This window comes from Talpa occidentalis, unplaced genomic scaffold (assembly GCF_014898055.3).
Source record: "Talpa occidentalis isolate TD23 unplaced genomic scaffold, MPIMG_talOcc4v2.1 talOcc4.7, whole genome shotgun sequence".
Lineage (NCBI taxonomy): Eukaryota > Metazoa > Chordata > Mammalia > Eulipotyphla > Talpidae > Talpa > Talpa occidentalis.
In genome coordinates this window covers 53559625-53580842 of record NW_023605083.1, presented here as the reverse complement: position 1 = coordinate 53580842, position 21218 = coordinate 53559625, and the positions used below count along the sequence as shown (strand labels likewise).

The 21218-nt window shown below is 45.4% G+C and overlaps 1 protein-coding gene across 1 annotated transcript; it reads right to left on the bottom strand.

Annotated features, from left to right (window-relative positions):
* Positions 1–1424: 1424 nt before the first annotated feature.
* Positions 1425–21107, bottom strand: NANS (N-acetylneuraminate synthase). The gene is made up of 6 exons (XM_037493664.2): positions 20887–21107; positions 16149–16364; positions 7040–7139; positions 6124–6278; positions 3416–3682; positions 1425–1655 (listed from the first exon to the last, which is right to left on the bottom strand). Exons 1-6 carry the CDS (start codon positions 21016–21018, stop codon positions 1446–1448), a joined length of 1080 nt encoding a protein of 359 aa, XP_037349561.1. The 5' UTR covers positions 21019–21107; the 3' UTR covers positions 1425–1445.
* Between the last annotated feature and the right edge of the window lie 111 nt (positions 21108–21218).

The window sequence follows — 21218 nt, the reverse complement described above, 5'->3', positions numbered from 1 at the left end:
GTGCCTGGCATCCTGTGGGAAAGGACCCGCAGCATGTTCTCAGCTCGATCATCCCTCTAGATCCACATCCTGTTTCGGCCCTGAAACGCGCCCCTCCCCACCAAGTCTCTCCTGTCAGAAGTCTTCAGTATTTGCTTAAAATGTCACCTCTGCTGCTGCAGGAAAAAAGGCCATGGAATCAAGACATTTTGATTGTTTACTCAAGATCTGTTATACAGGGAGAAAAGGGAGTAAACACAGCGAGTAAGTGAAAGGATCACACTGCAGTTCCTGACACGTCAATTTTACAGGTTCTCTTTTACACATAAGCACAGTCTACCCTGCCCCACCTATACGTACAGACATGAGAAACTGTTTTGGAATCTGCAGGAGAGTGAGACTCTGTACTCACAAATAAAGAACGTTCAAAAGGCTAATTCATGTATTTGAAGAGAGACTCAAATATACGTTTTTGAAATGAGGGTTTATAGTAAACAAGGTCAAATAAGTATGAACAGAGACTAAGGATTTGAAAATACATTTGAAAAGAATGATTAATCTCCACACTGGCTCAAAAGAACAAAGGGGAGTATCACTTGGAATCTCTGTGAAAAGTTCATGCTGCTGTTCAAGGAAGTATAATAGTGAGAGTTTCGTACACTGGATTTGTAATATCATTATGGATTATACAACAGCTGACGTCAGCATTACCGCTGTATTAAAAAGCCATCACAAGCTGCAAATAGACCAAGCTCCACACTTCCCATCTCTCTTAGGTGGCTTGATTCCCCTGCCTCATTGCACACACCACCTTCTACAGACTGGTTTATTTCCTAATGCTCATGGTTTACTAAGCTCCTGTCCCCACCTAAATGGAAGTTCCACGAGGAAGGAATTTGAGTTGTGCACTGTTTGTACCTCCAGCAGGTCTGGCACCTGCTAGGCCGTCGGTATTGTTGAAAGGAGTGAGTGCCATTTCTCTCTCTCTGCTCACAGAGGATGTGTGCTTTCCGCATTTCTCTGTCTGCCAGACCCTTTCACCAGTGCCAACAGTTGTCCAGTTCTCTGGATATGCAACTCAAAGGTAGGCTGGGATGAGGGCCATGGAAGAGAACAGACAGCTGGAGGTCTCGAAGGAAGTGGGATTTTGGGTCACATGGGTTGGCCCTGCGGTCACTAAGAACAAAGGTTAAAGGAGAGGACTCACACAGCAAATGGAAAGTGATGATTAGCTTCTGGGCCCCGCTTTCCTTCTGGGTCAGCCAACCAGAGCGGAGACTGGTGGTCATTCTTTGTATCCCTCCAACAGGCTTGATACAGGGCCTGGCCCCAAACTGCCTACTCTCTAGGGAAAGGGAGTGGATGAAGGCCAGGTCTCTGGACACCACCACTCCTGCCCCACCTCACCCAGATACACCCGGCAGTACCAGCAAGGCAGTTCAGAATTCAGAAAATGACATTTTATTTTAAGATTTTATTTTTTTACCATGATTTTCTACTGATTCTTCCATGATGGTTTCATCTTGTTTGACAGTGACCAGGGCCTTTTTGCCCACCAGACTAAAGATGTCTTCAGGAGGGTAACCTTTGGGCTCACCCACCTTCACAGTGAGCATGTCCAGCGTTAGAATGGTACCTTCTGGAATTTTCACTTTGGCCACCACAGACTTGCCCAGCTGTGAATAAAATTAAGACTCAGTGTCAATCTCACAGAAGCACCTAGCACATGCTGCTTCCTACCCCAGGCTCCTGGCCAGTCTTCACAAGGTGCCTGGAGAGTGGGGGCTGTCTCTGACTCAGTACCTAGAACAGGATCTCACCCATGTCAGGGACTTGGCAGTATTGGGTGAAGTCAGAGAGTGAAATGAGGGGCCTTTACAATAAAATGTAAAGGAAAGGGGGCAGATTAGGTGGCCACAGAGCCAGGTTCAAAGCCTAGCCTCTGGACACAAGCTGTGGCTGAGCTTCTCCATAAAATGGGAAATAATAGTGCCTTTATCTCATGGGAAGACTTAAAGACAGTGATAATATATGTAATGCCCCTGGAGATGCTCTTGATAAATGAAGATTGTGACTACTTTTGTCATCATCAACCTCAATTCAATGAGATAACTCATTTTAAACATGGTTAGAGGCCTGCGGGGAGCAGTGATTTGGTCAAGGTTACAAGGAGCTAGAATGTGAACCTGGGATACCTAACTGCTAGCGCAGTGCCCTTGAGGAGCACAAACCTTCCTGCTATCACCTTCCTTGGTAAAATAGGGCTTGCTGGAGAGTGAGTGTGACCGCAGACAGGGCGCACAGGCGAGGGGAATGAGGATACCTAAAGCTCATGGCCAGCAGTTCTGTCTTCTCCATAAGGCTGTGAAGTTATCTACTATATCACTCTGTATTCTCCATAGAAGAGCCAAAAAATCCATTCTGTTTACAATTTAGAGCCAAGTCACAATGGTTATCAACAGATGATTACCAGATTGTTGCATTTGTTATTCACTGTTTGCTCAGGGAGCAAGGAGGCTCACAACCAAATTAGGTGCTTTCCTGCTCTAACTCTCATTCTGTTTTCTGGTATAATTCACTCCTCTTTTTTTCTAAAAGGCAGATGTTTCTTTTTTCTTTTTCTGTTTCTTGTTGCTATTATAGTTTCCTGTATTTGTTTCTTTCATTGGAGGGTAATGCATAGAGCCCACTACATAAAAGATGTCAGCAATCCTATGCATGCCTGGCATTTGATCTTTGCCTTGACCCAGATGGCACTCAGCAGACTAGTGGTAGGTATCTGCAACCCTGGCAGCCCCAGGATGCCTGGCTCAATGACTCAGAGGACAATCCAGGTCTAGGCCACCACTTCAAGAAGCCCAGATGGTCAGTATGCCAGGCAGTGCTCCTTGGCCTAGCCATGCCCCCTGTCTGAAGGTCAACGAGGCACAGCTCAAACTGCCCCTGAGGATATCAGCAACACCCCCACTGACAGCAGGTGACAACACACAGCCCCACTCCACCAGTACCTTCTGGGCTGAAGGATGGCTCCACCTATCACAGGCCCTGCCCCACCCCCACCTCCGACTCAGGGAACCCCTCGGTCTGAATTTTCGCATAGCTGTATCTACTCCAGGGGACCCAGAGTTGACCTATGCTAGTGTTTCGGTAGGCCCTGTATGACACCACCCACCCTACATCTCCTGGAATCTATAGCACCAAGGCCACAGGGGCAGAGACTTAGAGGGAACTATAACAGGTTCATGATGCTCAGAGAAACTGCTAACATTTCTCCTGCTGCTAATACAAACCCCCAAAAACTTAGCAGACTGCTGTGACATGCCTCCACCCTCCCCTTGGACTGGGGTCTGGCAGGGTTGGGACTGACTCTGCTTCAGGTGAGCCCATTCTGGCCCTTCCCCAGAGAGTAGAACCAGCAGGATCAGGCAGAACCCACCTTCTCATTGCAGGCCGTCTCACAAGGCAGCAGCTGCTTGGTGGGGGAGCCCATGGCCTGTTCCACAAGGCGCACAGACCGCACCAGCTCAGCCAGCTCTCCAGGCTCCAGCGAGGCTGAGTGGTCACTCCCCTTCCAGGTCTTGTCCAGAGTTATGTGGCGCTCCAACACCTTGGCCCCCAGAGCCACTGCGGCCACAGAGATCACTATGCCTGTCTCATGCCCAGAGTACCCTATGGGGATGTCAGGAAAGAGCTTTTGATATTCCTTTAAAATAGAAAAGGAAAAAAGGTTAAATACCATGGTGTTTACGCCTACATTCCAGAGTCAGAAGGATCTGGACTGGAGTCCCAATTTAACTGCGTACTACCTATGTAACTATGGACAAGGATCTGAGGCTCTCCCAGCCTCTCTCTCTTGGAGATGGTAATAGTACCTGCCAAGGGCTGCTGGAAATGTATGAAAAACACTCAGCGCACTATACATGCTCAGAAAATAATGGCTGTTGTTATCAAGAATGCACTTTAAGACGGTTTCACACTGCACAAACCAACAGGAATAAGAACCCAACTATACCCGAATGCCTAAACTCACTAAAAGGCATCTGTCACATTTAATTACCCTGAGCTGCTGAAAGCAAGTGGGTTATATGCATAAATATCATCATCAATAATATATACAGCCCAATCTCAAAACAATCCTTTGGTGGAAATGCTGCATAATTAATCACTTTTCTATAATTTACAGGATGCAACAAAAGACATTCTAAGTGGAGTGAATTTTGTTCATAAGGGTGAGCAGAAAGCTTAAATATAGTAGAAAGACCCAGAAAGGGGTGTATTGAAAGATTAGGACAGGCGAGGAGCAAAGGTTTGAAAAGCAAAAGCCAAAGGGTGTGTGATGGACAGGGAAGGCAGGCTGCAGTCTGGGAACGCAACCTGCTGTAACAGGGTGGGGCCACCTGAGAGGAGGTGGGCTGGCAACTGAATTGTCATTTCCCTGATCAGGTATCAAAGAGGGCAGACAGGACCACAACTCAGGCAGAGACGAGAGGGAAAGGGGAACTATGATCCATGGAGAGAGATATCTGGAGTCACATACATTGAACTACTACCCCTGGTAACTTCAGTGGGAAGGAATTACAGAGGATGCTCACTCTCCACGTTATATATTTTAAAATTTTTAAAGTAATATGATTAGAGATGAGCTAGAAATACAGACAAGACTGTTAGAACTGGGAAGTACATAAAAGTTTAGGTGAAAAAATAGACGTGTCAGTTAAAGTTAATTTTCTTACAGTTAAATGTGAAGACTGTGTATGAACATGTACAAGAGATTATATTATCACGGGAAGAAAAGCAATGTCAAATACAGCACTAAAAGGAAAACTGTTTAATTGCAATACCAGGATTATATGTTTATATAGTTAGAATACATATATCTATATTTAGAATTCCACTAACATTACTATGTTTTTCTATGATAATTACATATACAAGTATAATTCTAATTAAGTTGAGGTGCTACCAGGAAGAACTGACAGATGTGGCTAAGACAGTAAGACAGAAAGGATTCTAGTCTCAGCTCTCCCACCAAGAGGCTGTGAGATCCCAGGCAAGTAAGTCCTTTTCCCTTTGGGGCCAGACTTTACTACTGTAAAATGAATGAGTTGGAGTAGACAAAATCCTGGGAGAGCTAGTCTAGTTCCCTCAAGACTATCTCTGGAACTAGTTAGACCTCAGGGTTGCTCAGAAATGCAGCAGGTAGAAAATAAGAGAGCTGGTAAGTAAGGGACCGCAGGAAAAGCCAGAAGTTTCAAGGTCTCCTACGACTCAATATGAAGAAAAACAAACAGTATTCGTACTCATGTTCACACCAGCACTATTCACAACAGCCAAATGGAAAGATCCCAAATATCCATCAACAGATGAATGGATAAACAGAACGCAGCACATGCATACAATGGAATATTGCTCAGCTCTAGTAAAGGAAGAAATTCTGACATGCAACAACATGGATGGACCTTGAAGACATTATCCTAGGAGAAATAAGTCAGTTACAAGAGAACAGTTATTGTGTGAGTCCACTTATATGAGGTACCCACAGCAGTCCAATTCAGAGACAGAAGTAGAATGGTGAGTGTTGCCAGGGTTTGGGGTGGGGAGAATGAGGAGTTAATGTTTAATGGGGACAGAATTTCATTTTGCGAAGATGAAGAAATTCTGGAGATAGTGGGGATAGTGAGGATGGTTGCACAGGCAGAGATGAGAGTACTTAATGTCACTGAACTGTACACCTGAAAATAGTTAAAAATGTAAATCTTACGCATATTTCATAACAAAAGAAAAGGGGAGTGGCAACAGCACCCTAAGACACAATATGAGCCAGCAAGTCACAGAAGAGGGACCTCTAATGGACAATACACGTGAGCAAAGAAAATGTAGAAAGACAAATGTGAGCGCTCCCTCAATTTTATTATGGGAGAAATTAAGAGTGATTTTAAGACTTTTTAATTAAATCATCCTCTTCGGGATATATGTTTTCTTAACTATACAGTTGTGCTAATTTGATTCTATAACATCAACACAGTCAAAGGATGTTCACAGCACAAAGCATGCCAAGGCTGGTTTGAATTTTAGTTCCAAAAAAAGGCTACACTTCCCCCACAGCAATGGCCTGTTGAGACAGTGGCCCTCCCTCCTGCTCACCGAGATGACACGCAGGTTGACATCCTCAGGCTGGAGTGGGTAGGCACTGGTGCACTGAAGGAAGCAGAAGTTGGGGTTGAGGGGCTTCACGATCTTATAGACTTGCTTCATGGTGTCCATCGACTGCATCCCACTGGAGATCACCATTGGACGGCCTGCATGACCCAACACAACACCATCATCTCTCTCTCTTCAGGGCTTCCGACTCTCCCACAAGTACATGCCAACAGTTGGTCTTATCATTCAACTGAGCCTCCATAAGCACCTTTTAAACACTGTGGCAGCCAATGTGGGGGAAAAGATGAGAAGCTCGGCCAGTTTTTGCCCTCGACCATGGGAAATGGAGACTCCCCTCACCCTCCAATGTTATCATTTAGAGAATGAACTGAGTTGAGGAAGCAGAGGGATTTCATAGTCCCCAGAGAAAGATGGGACCTTAATCAAATGATTAAGAGGTTGCACAGTGTGGTAGCGCGCCAGATTCAAGAGTGTGAGTGAATGTGAAACCCAGCGCTGTCACTTCCTAGTAGAAAGTATAAAGCTTCAGAATCATATCACCTGCTTCCATCCCACAGCTGTTATGAGGATCAAATGTAATCGCTCATATTATAAAGCCACCCTACAAAACCATCATGTGCAGACATTAGATATTATACCTACATGATAATTCTCAGAGCACATCCTCAAGGAAGTTTAATATAATACTGTCACATGATTTTTTACAAATTAAATCACTTTTAACTAAAGAAAAACTTATAAAGTTGTCTTATCCGTACTCTAAGTCATCACATGGAAACGTGGAAGTATTTGCTGATTAAAATGGTTTCTAAAGTCCTTCTTCATGAGACTCCTTGAGTTGTTACTAAAGGAGTAAAAGACAATTTAGACTTTCTCATAACAAAAATTAAACACTCACCTTTTTTGGCTGTCTTTTCCAGGTAAGGAAAATTGTTAGTGTCCCCAGATCCAACTTTGAAAAATGGAACATTCAGTTCATGCAGAAACTCAACTGCCATCTATAAAAATCAAAGAAGGAACACTTTTTCACCACTGTTCAAAAATATTGCCCTCAACAACACTGCCTTCAAGGCAGGCAGGAAGCCACATAGGACCAGAAAAACCCCTCCTCTTATCCAGCAAAAGAGATTCTCTCAACAACTTGGAGGCAGACAAATATCTGTTATTGGTTATTTCATTCAAATCCAAACATTCTTCCATTCCTATCCACCATCTATTTGTCCAACACACAGTGAACACTGATCTGTAAGGATGATGAGAACCTGGAAAAGAACCGGATGCCCTGGCTAGACCTTCCTTCCCCAGGCCCTGGGGCTTGTGAACAAATGCAAAAGGGTCAAAACCTAATCTTGACCCAGAAAACCAGGCAGTGAGAAAGTGAACGTTCCTCCAAGGCCTTATCTTTTACTCAGAACCAAACAGCTAGGGAAAAAGGCCATTTCAAATCTTGCCAAAAGTGGAAAAAATGGAGCATTTTATGGTCCAGCCCAATGCAGTGACCCACAGCTGGCAGGACTCATCAAACCAAGCCCTTTTAGACTTCAAACTGTGCTGCCCCAGAAAAAAAAAAAAAAAAAAAAAACAACAAAAAATTGTCACTTTTGTGGACACAGTATCACTGCTGGAGGTTACCTATCCAGAGCCCCCCACTATCTTTATCTGGGGTTCAGCTCAGGAAACTGGCAAAGGGCAGCAAACACTGGCTGAAGGAATCACCGGACTACATTTTTCAGAGTAAAACCTCAGTTTACTGTCAAATTACAAGAATTCCCCAAAACTACCTTTCATTACTAATTTTTAAATGATTTTATTTATACAAGAACTGGGTACAGGCCAGAGGTATGGGGGTGAGAGGATGTACCTGAGACAGAGTGGGGAACAGAACAGGCAGACTAACTGAAATACACTGCTGAGGGGAGCAGCAGGTGAGACAGGAGAGGTCTGCTGAGCCATGTGGGTCAGCTCCCTGGCCAGGGATCGAACTCATGCTGCAGTGGCTGTGGAGAGCTCCATAGTGCTGCATCTTAACCCCCTGTGCCACCAGGGAGGCCCTCATTACTAATTTTTTAATGGGATTGGAAAATTCAGAAGTGGATAGAATCAAAGTCATGGAATGATTCCAAATATCTCAGTTCTAGCTTAAAATGGTACTTGAGTTTCAGAATTTTGTAAGATTATAAGAACAAAATTGCGCTTTGCACACTTCAACACGGGCACATGAATCTTCCAGGATCTTGCTCAAATGAACCACAGAATCTAAATCTGTTGGTCTAGGGTGAGGCCTGAGAGACTACATATTTAATAAATTCTTCCCTGACTCATACTTGGAGTAACCAAGAGCTAGGTTACTAGCTCTTGCCAGAAAACCTAGCCAGAAAATCCAGAGGACAGTCTGAGAAGGCCTTCCTGCTCCTGGCTCTTTAAATTACCCACTTCCGCCTGAGCATCCTTGTCACCCCAGTGTCCCAACAGGTGATGAGTTACTCCAGACTTTGTGGCAGTACTCAGAGAACTTTCCTTGCATAGAAACCCCCTAGTAATGGATGACTTACAGCTGCTAAGAACCACGCAGAGTGATTAGCCAGCCAGTCAGCAGTTAAAAGGCAGGTCACAATGCTCTTGGTCCAAGAGACACTGTCCACTCAAGTGTGCTGATCTGCCTTTACTTCAATTCTTGTTGCTCCTTCCTCCCACTGCTGCCTACTCTCTCTCTCTCTCTCTCTCTCTTTGTCCATATCTGTCCCATTCTTCTGTTTATATACCTCTAACACATCAAACAGCCTTAAGATGGAACTGAAAAGCACTCATGTCTAACGTTTATGGAACAGTGTTATTTTCCCACTCTTCTCATTGGCAAATGAAGAGTTTGCTATTTTTAGGGGGAAACCCTGTGCTGAACTTTCATCTATATAATATAATGTTCAACTTGTGAAGAGGTTCGTGATGAAAAAAATGCCCATAGGCATATAAAGCCTGGTCAGGAGAGGTACAGAGTGAATATGGTGAAGGAGAGGCCAAATGCCAAAGCCGACCTATGGAGGTTGTGCAAAGGGCCTGCAGTTCTACAATTTCCAAGTCTGGAGAAAAGGGTAAATCCCTGCTGGGATGGGGTGGGGGGTGGGTGGGGGGCAGGCATTTCTGGGCTCCTGGAGGACCAGCGCCACCTTGTGGCCATTTAGAGACCCACCAGTTGGATGAATCTGCAAAGGCTGTCACTTGCAGTAGAGATCCTAGCCTTCCATCCCCAGGCGGTATCACCCCACTGCCCTAGTCCACTCAGGCTGAGTCAGGCTGGCCCCTTCACTTCATGAACTTCTTAGCTTCTGCTGGTCCTGCCCACCCTGCTGCCTATCACCTTTCGTGTAGGAGTACAATGCAGCCAGGCACCTCACACGACTTACTCCCTCCCACCCCTCTTTTGGAGTCTGTCTGAAAGGAACCCAGCCAGCCAAGTATGACCCTCCCTGGACAAACAAGTAGGCCTAATAAGCAGGAAAAGGACCCACCAACCAACTGGTTTGGGTGAAATGCCACATTGCCAAAGCTCCCTCTTGTAGTGTCCTAATAAATACACTTATCTAGCTTTTTTACCCTGGTGTTTCCTAAACTTATTCAACTCAGAACCCTTGCTTTTTGGGGAGGGACATTTTATTGACTTAACTAATGAGGATCAACACATCTATCCACAGAAGCCCCTTTACATGTCATGTGAGATGTGAAGAAATTGGAAACCACTGATCTAAGGGGTAACAGAAAAGAGAGGAGCTCAGATTTTTCTGAAGCCTCTCCTACTTCCCTCCATTTCTAGATTCTTCAGAAAAGGAAAAAAGAAGCTCACAGTGATGAGCTGGGAACAAGAGAGGGTGCTGGAGAGCTGCCCAGGGTATGGGAGAAGGAAGCACAAAGCCAAAAAAAAAAAGCCTTTGTGCTATGGGGGAGGGGGAATGTATGAGGTACCTGGCTGCACTGTACCCCTAGATGAAAGGTGATGGGCAGCAGGGTGGGCAGAACTAGGGGAAGCTAAGGTGTCCTGCTAGCGCTGACTCGGCTGAGAGTGCCTATCCTCAGCCCAGCAGCCTGTCAGAGTGCACCTGTGACTTGGGGAAGGGGCACCCTGTGGGCAGGGATGGCCAAGTTATGGGAGAGGATGGAGGGCCTGCCTGGGAGGCAGGAGATGCTGGGAGGGACAGGGGACCCTGTTGGGATGGGTCATTTGTGTGTGAGGGCAGCACATCCTTCAGCAGCTCCCTGTACAGACATGTCTTTTCACCTATATAATGTCCATTTGCTCTGTCAATGGAACTCTTCATTTAGACCAAATGGTCTCTGTTCATCTCAGCCCAGTTCCACAGGCCTGTGTGTGGCTTTGACAGTGTGCTCTAGTAGTTTTCTTGGCCTTAATGCAATTCTGCCACACCTTAACCTTTGCTCAGCACACAAGCAACACCCTAGGCCAACACAGAGTAGAGACAATAGACACAATAAATGTCTACTGTCCATTAAGGAAGTTAGGGTGGGTAAATATGCAGACACTTGCCAGGTAAGCAGGAACTAGGGAGCAACCCACCTGCAACAGCTGGTTCAAAAAAAGGATCTGGACAACATAGATTAACTCTGGTAAAAGCTCAAGAATGCATTTTCCCCTCACTGCAGGAGACCGGCTGGGAACAAACGGCATTCCCAGGACAGAGGAGCCTCCCTGCCCAGAGAGCACAAAGCAGAAAAACTCCCAGGGGTTCTAAGTAACAGAAAAGCCACAGCGCGGTAGGTGCTGATCTTGCTCCCCGCAGGCTTATCTCACTGAATCCTCCCCTCTGGGGTGGGCATCTGTATTATCCTGTTTTACAAGTGGGGTCCCTGAGGCTCAAGGAGGTTACATGAGGAGCACAAGCCCACACAGTTGATGTCAACGCCAGGAGCTGAACTCAGAGCATGACCACAGAGCACACACTCCACATGCCAAACAAGTGCTTCCTGGGGCACCGAAACGGAGCAGGACTGCTAACACCCAGGCACCTCTCCATCTCCCGATGCTCCTGGTTCTCACCTCAGAGCCACCTCGGAGTGAAACCTGAAGAAGTAACTTCCCAAGGAAGCATCCTCTCTCCTTCAGCATCCACCTCTGGGAGTTCAGGTGCCCGGAAGCACAGACTGAGTGGGAAAATTCTTACGCCAGTGAGTAAGTCACTCGAGTGATGTCCTTCTAGTCCACCCTGACTCAGGATGGTAGAGCTGAAAGAACCTTGGACAGCAGCTTGTTCACACACACAGAAGGAAGTGGAGGCCCAGGACAGGAAAGCTCAGAGATGAACTTAAAGCAGTTGGGGCAAGAAGCTAAACCCGCCCAACCCTCAGCCCAGGAGGCTTTAACTGAACCGGAGCTCATGGTCACTGAGTGCTCATTGTGCACTTGTTTTACGTAAATGATCACATTTAATCCTCACATCAGCCTTACAAGATGGGTTCAGGTACCAGCCCCCTTTGAAAACAAAAGCACAAAGAGGTTAAATAACCAGGAATATTTAACCAAGGGTTAAATAGGCTTAACCATATTCAACCTCAGAGTCTGACCTTGGACTCTCACAATGAACCACTGGACCACACGCTCTAGACAGAGCCACGCCAACAGGTGTGCACCACCAGCATCGAGTTCCACGCTGTAAAGCAAGTGCTTTTCAAAATTACAGAAGATTCTACAGAGCTTTTGTTTACATAAGTTCTCTCTAGTTATATTTGCTGAGTTAAAATTAAAACGGAATTTTTTAAAATTTTAAGCCTTTTGAGATAATTACAGGTTTATATGCAGCTATAAGAAAAAGTACAGTGAGCACCTATGTACCCTTCACCCAGCCCCCTACCATCTTGCAAAACTATAGTGCAATTCACAACCAAGAGACTGACACTGACAGAGTCCACTGATCTCCTGGAGAGGGTACCTGTACTTGTGAGATGTGTGTCATACTATGCAGCTTTATCACACCCACAGACTCACAAAACCACCATTGACAATACAGAGCTGTGCCACTACTACCAGGTCCACCCATAACCCTATAGAGCCACCTCCACCCACTTACCTTCCCTCCCTAAGCTGTGATAACCACTGATCTATTCTCCACTACAATTGTGTCATTTCAAAAAGTTTCCATATACAGAAACCGTAGCACATGCAACCTTCTGAGACTGGCTTTCTCACTCAGCACATTAATTTGGCATCCATGCAAGAGGTGACCTATATCAGTAGTTCATTCCTTTTTATTGCTGAATAGTAGTTCATGGTGTGGATATACTGCAGTTCACTGAACCATTCACCCACTAAAGAACCCTTGAGCTGTTCTAGTTTGTGGGCTACCACAAATAAAGCTGTTATGGACACTCACATGCAGGTTTCTGTGTCAGTTTTGTTTCTTATGGGATAAATTACCGAATGATATGGGCCACAGATGAGCATGTGTCTAGTTTATTATTTTTATGTATGCAATAAATGTTTATTTGTATTTTTTAAACTGAGATATAATTGACATATAGCACTATTAGTTTTAGGCATGCAACATAATGATTTATTATACACTGTGAAATGATTACTACAGTAAATTTAGTTAATATCATTACCACAAAGAGCTACCATTTTTTTTTACATGCCTACTTTTATTAGAAGTTATCAGTATACTTTAAGTGGGAAAGCAGTACCACATGTGAACTGTAGCTCATTAAAGCTGTTTTTTAAAAAAGAAACAACCATAGTTTTCTAGATTGACTGTACCATTCTCGGTTCCCAGTATCAATGTATGAGTGACCCATTTTTCTCTGCATTCTTGCAACAATTTGATACTGTGATTACTTTTCATCTTAACCATACTGATAGGTGTGTAATAAAATCACAGTGTAGTTAAAAACTGAGAAATTTAGAAGAAGAAAATAATAAAACTGAGCAATTTTTAAATCACAAGAATAGAAAAGAGCAGAAGAAAAAAACAGACGAATTAGTCATCAAAATTAAAGATGTCTGTGCTTCCCTCAAAGGACACCATCAAAACAGCTAAGACATGGGAAATGGGAACATTTTTGCAAAATGTGTATCTGATTGGGGACTCATATCTAGAATATATAAAGACAAAAACTGGCAAAGGATCCGAATAGACATTCCTCCAGAGAAGAACTACAAATGGCCAATAGTAAATGAAAAGCTGCTCAAAAACATTAGCCATCGGGGAAATGCAAATCAAAGCCACAATGAAACCACGTCACACTTGCTAGGATGTCTTGCATCAGAAAGCCAGATAAAGACAAAGGTTGGAGAGGATGCTGGATCCCTCATGCACTGCTGGTGGAAATGTAAAATGTGCAGCCACTTTGAAGTCAAATGCTCTACCTCTGAGTTATACCCCCAATGCAGCTACTTGGAAAACAGTCTGGCAGTTCCTAAAAAAAGTCAATACAGAGCTGCCATACTTACCCAAGAGGAAAAGAACCTGTACATACATGCATACATATATGTACATTAATATTCACAGAAGCATTATTCATACTAACCAAAAAAGGAGAAACCATTTAAATGCCCATTAACTGATAAATGGATAAATAAAATGTAATATAACCATAAATATTATTCAGAAATAAAAAGAATGAAGTAGTGCTTATACAAACTACAACATGAATGATCCATTAAAACACTGCTTTGTGGCAGCAGCGAGACATGAAGATGCACAGACTGCCTAATTCTATCACTACAGACACCCAGGACAGGCACAGTCCCAGGGACAGACATCAGAAGAGTAGGTTGCCTGGGAGAATTGGGGAGATTGAGGAATGACAGCTAAGGGGAACAGTTTTTCTTCTGGGGGTAAGGGGATGTTCTAAAAATGAATGTGGCGATGGCTGCACAACTCTGTGAATATACCAAAAACAACTGAGTAATATACTTGAGTTGGGTGAACTGTATGGTAGTCATGAAAGCTGTTTTTTAAAAAAGCACACCATTATTTAAAACAAAAGCTCATTCACACACCCATCAACAGCCACTGGCAGAGGAATGTTGCACATCAAAAGGCCTCTGAAAATGCCAAGGAACCCCTAAAAGGTTTCATGAATCCTCCAGGGGTTCCTGGACTACACTTTGAGAACTGCTGCCACACTCTGGTTTATTAACATTTCTAGTTGTGATTGCAGTGACAGTCCCAAATGTCATGTCTCCTGTAGCTCCTTACTTTGGACTCAGTACTAGGTAAAGTGAGGTTTTCAGAAAACTGTGTTCCAGGAAAGCAACCATATGGTGGCAGGCGAGGGTACAACCAAATGCTGAGACTGACTAATTTTAACCACCAGGCCAGCACTTCGTGCTCCAGATGGGGGCACTTTGCAGTGACTGGTAATGTGGGAAAGGCTGTAACCTTCTTCCAAAGACAATACTAGGAATCCAGAATACTTTTGTATTCTTCTTTGGAAATTCTCCGCACAGTCTGTTTTCATGGGCCCTGCAAAAGCCAGTCTGTCTGGCTACCAACTCATTACTAAGACAGTTGGAATCATATTTGATTTGACACATTTGACATAGGAAAAATTAATAGTTTCCTGAACCCAAACCTGTCCTCTAAGGATGAAGATACGGCTTCCCCTGACTGGCTGAGTCCTACGGGCAGGTTGCCAAAGAACCCAGAAAAGTTCTAAACCAACAATATGTGAACAGTAAGTGCATAATGAAAACAAATGTCATTTCCTGGGTCTCAACTGCCATCAAGGTATTTGCTAAGCACACCCTATAGGCTGACCATGGGCCAGGACCTGGGTTCATGGTAGTGAACACACAGACGTGGGCCTGCCCTGTGAAGTGTGCTTTCCATATGGTCTTGCCTGCTTCAGAGAGGAGCCCTTTATGAGGGCAGGAACTTTGAGGAAACAGACCCAGAGAGATGCAAGAGTATGATCAGGAGGCCAGGTGATTCCATCTGGGCTGGAATCAGCCCCTGCTGAGCACTAACTATGGATACTCTCTCCGTGCTTTAGTTTCCTCTCTTGTGAAATGGGGATCATCCCATTCCAAAGGGTGATGAAGAGAAGTAAATGAATTGATACACACCAATACCTAGCATAGAGCTCAGTTTGTCAAAAAACATCCAAGAAATGTTAAGGATTCTTGTTGTATCCTGATTTGTTATTTTATTTTTTTAAATTTAACTTTATTTGTTTATGCATACAAGAGCTGGGGTATAGGCCAGAGGTGCAGGGGGGTGAGAGGATTCACCAGAGACAGAGTGGGGAACAGAACAGACAGACTGACTGAAATACACTGCTGAGGGGAGCAGCAGGCAAGACAGGAGAGGTCTGTTGTGCCATGTGGCCAGGGATTGAACTCATGCTGCCATAGCTGCAGATAGCTTCATAGTGCTGAGACTTAACCCCCTGCACCACCAGGGAGGCACCCTGGATACTGGGTCTACTTTCCCCTTTCCTATTTTCTAAACTGAGATATTATTTTTATAATTACTTTTTTTATATTCAAAAAAAGGGCAGGTGTAGGAATCTAAAGGAGGCAGAGCACAGAGCAGATGGAACCTGAGACCTGCCACCAGCTGGACTCTTTCAGCATGGCCATCCTGTGTGCCACTCCCTCCAGGTGACACCAATGCCACCCCACCCAAGCAGCCAGCCAGGCCATTCAACAAGGGGCGGATTCTTGTCAGAACTGAAGTTTCTGGAATCCTGGTCCAGCAGGATTTTTCCACAAGTCTGAGGGGCTCTGGAATTCCAGCGTGGCTGCCCCTATGCTCATAGTCAACTATTTTGTAAAAACTATGGTTCTCTTTCCACAAACTCTCACTGAACCTCCTTTCCCCCTGGCCTCTCCTTCAATTGGGCATTTACCTGGTTAATGCTGTGGGAGACTCTAGATCTAGAAAGCACAAGAGTACAAAGTGAGCAAGAGCTGGAGCTGGCTCTAAGTGAAAAGCCACCAGGCCCCCTGCTGCCCCTGGGTCTGCTAACAAGGCAAATGGCATTGGCAGAGGGCTCACCTCATCCATGCCAGAGGCAGTGAAGTAGATGCCAATCTCCTGGGCATATTTCTGCAGCTCCTTGTACTGGGCATGACTGAATTCCAGGTGGCGTTTGTGCTCCCCGTAGGTCTTCCCCCAAGAATGCTTCGAGGTATATGGCCTCTCCAAGGCTTTCCGATTGAACTTGTACTCCAGCTCACTCTTCTGGAACTTGGCACAATCAGCCCCACACTCCTGGAACACACATCAGGCCTGTCAGAGATTCTCAGAGAGAAATGTTGGGGCAACTGCTATGACATCATGATCTTTAAACATGACAACTGACATTTAAACATGACATTAAGAACACCCAAAGAGGGCCTCTCTGGTGGCGTAAGGAGTTAAGCACTGTACTATGAAGCAATTCGCAGCCTCTGCAGCACGAGTTCAATCCTCGGCCAGCCAGGGAGCAACCCACATGGCGAGGCAGACCTCTCCTGTCTCGCCCGCTGCTCCCTTCAGCACTGTGTTTCAGTCAGTCTGCCTGTACCCCAGCTGTTGTATGCATAAATAAATAAATCTTAAAAAAAAAAGAAGAAGAAGAACACCCAAAGAAGAGGAATAGGAGAAGCAAGAAAGTCTCAAAGAAAGACAAGATTGGGGATGGGGTTTCCCCATTCCTACTTCCCCTTTAAATGCAAAAATAAAAAGCGGCTTTTTTTTTTTATTTGTTTTAAAAATAATTCATCAGTTAACTATGATTTTAAGTTATCTAAGTCCAGAAAGGATAATAAAATGAACACTATGCCAATATTTAGGAGAGAAAATCAGATTTTGGCCTAACTTTAGCCTGAACTCTTAGTCAAGTTACTTCCTGTCTGGATTATACAAATAGCCTCTAGACTAGCTCCAGCCCCTGTAAAGGTTCTGAGGTTCCCCAGACTACGTTACTCCTTTTGAGCTTGTGTTTTTCTGTATGACATATAAACAAGAGGTCCTTGGACAAAAAGCAAACTAATAAAACTTAGAGGGCCCCAGTTTAACTGAATGGAAATAAAAGCTGAATTGTCTGACTATTGCCAGTGTCAGCCTCCAATCTCTAACAATTGTTTTTAAAAACTACTCAGTAGAGAGACTAAGGCTAACCCTCTAAAGTTTAGCTCACTGATATTTTTGTAGCCACAGAGGATCCATGCTGTTGAAAACCTTGGCTCCAGAAATGCCTGCACTAAGAGTACAGCTCCCACTCCTGGAAAAGTTATAAGAAGGCATGGGCAGGAGTTGATGCTGCAAAGAAGTTCAGAAAATACCAGAACTGAAAACAACCCTGGGCCACAGAGTTCACATTGTCTATATGAAGATCCTGAGACCCCAGTGACCTGACCAAAGTCACACAGCCAGTCTCTGGTAGAGCCAGCCAGGCCGCTTTCTCAAAAGCTGCAGATCAAAAAGCTGTGTCTCTGCCCAGAGCTGGGACCTGGACCCTGCTACACCCAGCCCTCCAGCAAGCTACGGAGGAAGTCTTCAGTCCAGCTCCCTTTGCTTCTCACCTTTCTCAAGCAGTAGACTTAACCCCCCCAAGAAGTTCAAAAACACATCTCCGTTTGGGGGTCAACCTCAAACAAGAAGCAATCAGCTGATTCACCAACAGAACGGGTTTATTTGAAAACAACAAAAAGGCAATTTGGAAAGTGCAATCTTGTGGCGAGACACACAGGCATGTCCCTAGAATAGAAAGCAATACCCTCTTATCCATCTCTTGGTAGGGCTGATGCTGGGTAAAAGGGACCCCCTTCTTCTTTCTGATGAGGGGAGAAGCAACATCACTTCCTACTGGATATACAAGGTGCGTGCGAGGGAACTCTTGTCTCCCAATCACATTTCTGTATATTAATTTTCACATAGGCAAACCTTCCCTTTAGAGGAATATGATAAAAGTGAAGTAGCAGAAATGAGCAATGACATGAGATCAGATAAAGCTCTACTACAGTTGTATGGGGAGAAGAGCAGGCTCCTCTTCTCTCAACTGTTTTCCTAAAAGAGTGGTTTCTTTATCTGTTTAATGCTATGATGAACTCTACGTTCAGGAAAATAAAAACGATCACTGTCCGTGTCGCACTATAACACTGATGGTTTCTTTGTTCAAGGTTTTATTGCTTCTCTGCTGACAAAAAAACAAGTGGCAGAACTCCAGGATGAGCCGAGGTATAATGCTTCATTTGTATCAAAATTTGAAAGTGAAAAGTATATTCTACAAGCATATTTGCAGTTATGATAAAGTAAAAAATAACAGAACAAACACAACTTTTAATATTGCAAACAGATGCGTAGTGTGAGTGAGGCAGCTTGTATATAACACTCTGGATAACTAAACTTGTAAATGTGATTCCACTGGGCAAAAAAGAAAAAAGAAATCCCAAAATAAGGATTTTAAAAACTTTCACTGCTTTAATTTTTTTTTAAAGATTTATTTATTTATACAAGCACGGGTACAGTCAGAAGCATGGGAGGGTAAGAGAATTCCCCAGAGCCAGAGCGGGGAACAGAACAGACAGACTGATGAAATACACTGCTGAGGGGAGCAGCGGGCACGGCAGGAGAGGTCTGCGCACCGTGTGGGACCCTCACCAGTGGCCAGGATCGAACGGGCGCAGCAGAGGCTACGGGCAGCTTTGCAGCCCAGCGCTCAACCCTGCTTTAAATTTCAAAGCAAAAATATATACCTATTGTAAAGAAAGCTTAGTTGAAGCTGAGAAAAAGACACCTGCCCAAGAATATTCAGTAAGTAAATGAGATCTTGACCACAGGCTACTGCTCTTTCCACTATAACACAGCCTCAAACTCTTCATTCTCCTCCCTCAGAAGAACTAGCCTATAATTTCAAAGGAAAAGGGTGGGCTGGGTGGGAAATAACTTTGTCTTCATGGCTTCAAGGTAGTTTTTACAACTTCAGCATTCAGACCTGAATTCAAGTTATTCCCTAAATGAAAAGCAGGAATTTCCTTCTACAAAACAAGGTTACAGTAACAAGAAACAGAAGCAGGGCCTTCCTGGTGGTGCAGGCGGTTGAGCTGTCCATAGCTTTTGTAGCGAGGGTCCGATCCTGGCCGGCCAGGGAGCTACCCATATGGCGCGGCAGACCTCTCTTGTCGCGCCTGCTGCTCCCCTCAGCAGTGTATTTCAGTCAGTCTGCCTGTTCTGTTCCCGGCTCTGTCTCTGGTGAATCCTCTTCCCCTCCCTCGCATCTGGCCTGTACCCAGGTTGAACCGAGACAGGAGAGGTCTGCTTCGCCTTGTGGGACTCTTGTCCGCCGGCCGGGATCAAACCCATGCTACAGAGGCTGCGGACAGCCTCACAGTGCGGCCCTCAACCGCCTGCGCCACCAGGGAGGCGCTAAATAAATAAATCTTAAAAAAAAAAAAATAGAAACAAAGTTCTGAAATCCTAGGTGTTAGTAGGTTTGCACCCTTGTGTTTGGGCAAGCCACTTACTTCTCTGAGCCTTTCAAATGAAACCAATAGCACCTACCCCATTGTGCTGCCGAAGGAATGAAATGAAAGTACACTAGCCCTCAGCCCAGGGTCTGAGAGAGTAAGCACTCAAAAATGTCAGCAATTGTTACTCTTTATTTTTATGATTCAGTGGACTTTCATAAAAGCAGAATTAGTCCTGAAAACTAAGAGAAAATCTAAACCTGAATAACGACACTGGGGAGCAGCACCGACTGAGGGAAAGGAAAAAGCGTGAGCTGTTTGCAAAACCAACGAATCAAAGAGCAGACTTTATGGGAGTCTGGGATTGCAAAGCAGAACATGAGAGTCTGCCCTTCAGAGAGCTCTAGAAAAACATAAGCTTAAGCAGACGACGATATGATTAGATGGAAACAACTAAAGGAGTTCAGGGTTAGAGAAAGCATCCAAGCATACCCGAACACGAGCAGAAATTTAGCGAAAGAGGGAGCATGAATATTCATAAACATAACTAATAGCTAACATCTCTTGAGTCCTATGCGCTAAAATACTGTGGTCAGAGCTTTTAAACGAGTTGGCTCATTTAAGCCTCACAATTTCAAAGAAGTATTAGTATCAAGCTGGCTTTTCGAAGGAGGAAACTGAGCTTCACAGAAGAGAAGTAACTAGCCCATATTCACGCAACTGATAAGTGACAGAGTTAGGATTCGAACCGAGAGTCCTGGCATTGCAGCCATTTCAAATTCAAAACGCAAGAAAGGGTGGGCAAGAGAGATAAAAGGAACTCCAGGAACTTCCAGCAATTCCTGCAAGTAATTCAGTGTTGCTGGAAGATGTCAAGATGAAAACTTACAGGCAGAAAGGGGTCAGGCCATTAAGGTCTTGAAGGCCACAATAAATTTTCCAGTCCCCTCGAGGGCAGAAAGTTAACTAAGGTCTGATCAAATCTGCTTTAGGAAGATCACTCTACCACCAGGAGAGGGCGCGAGAGGTGGGGTTAGGAGGGAACTTAAGTCAAGCCGGCAAGTCAGGAGAGCGGCAAAGGGATAAAGTGGAGAGTCCTAAAGAACGGTGGGAGCGAGCAGGACCCCAGGCAGCGAGCAGGTGGTCCCGGCTCTCCGCGGCCCGGATCGCCGGCCACGCCCACCCATGAGCCCGACAGGCCCCGCCCCCAGGATGGCCCCGCCCCGCCCAGGCCCCGCCCACCCATGAGCCCGACAGGCCCCGCCCCCAGGCGGTCCCCGTTACGCCCAGGCCCCGCCCCCACCCGCCCGGTGCCCCTCTTCTCCCGCGCTCTCTCCCCTCACCTTGGCCGTGCGGATCATGCGCTTGGCCACATCCAGATCGCCCTGGTGGTTCTGGCCGATCTCGGCAATAATGAAGCACGGGTGCCGCCCGCCGACCCAGCGCCCGGGACACAGCTCCAGCTCCAGGGGCATCGCGGTGGCTCGCGCTCCGTCCCCTCACCACCCGCCTTAGTGCGACCGCTGCCACCTCGGGTAGGTTCGGCCGCCAGCCTAGCGGGAGCCTCACGCCGGCCCCGCCACGTCAGCCCACGCAGCCAATCCCTAAGCCCCGCCTCGCTCCCGCTAGCCAATCGAGGAAGAGGGCGGAGCCTCCCGCGCGAAGGGTGAGGGGC

What these genes read in the sequence shown, in the direction of transcription:
- NANS (XM_037493664.2), bottom strand. Translation starts at nt 21,018, where the DNA reads ATGCCCCTGGAGCTGGAGCTGTGTCCCGGGCGCTGGGTCGGCGGGCGG. An exon ending in CTGCCTCTGGCATGGATGAG is followed by an intron (nt 7,140 to 16,148) that starts GTGAGCCCTCTG and finishes TGATTTTTATAG; the next exon opens with ATGGCAGTTGAGTTTCTGCA. An exon ending in GGAAAAGACAGCCAAAAAAG is followed by an intron (nt 6,279 to 7,039) that starts GTGAGTGTTTAA and finishes TGGGTCATGCAG; the next exon opens with GCCGTCCAATGGTGATCTCC.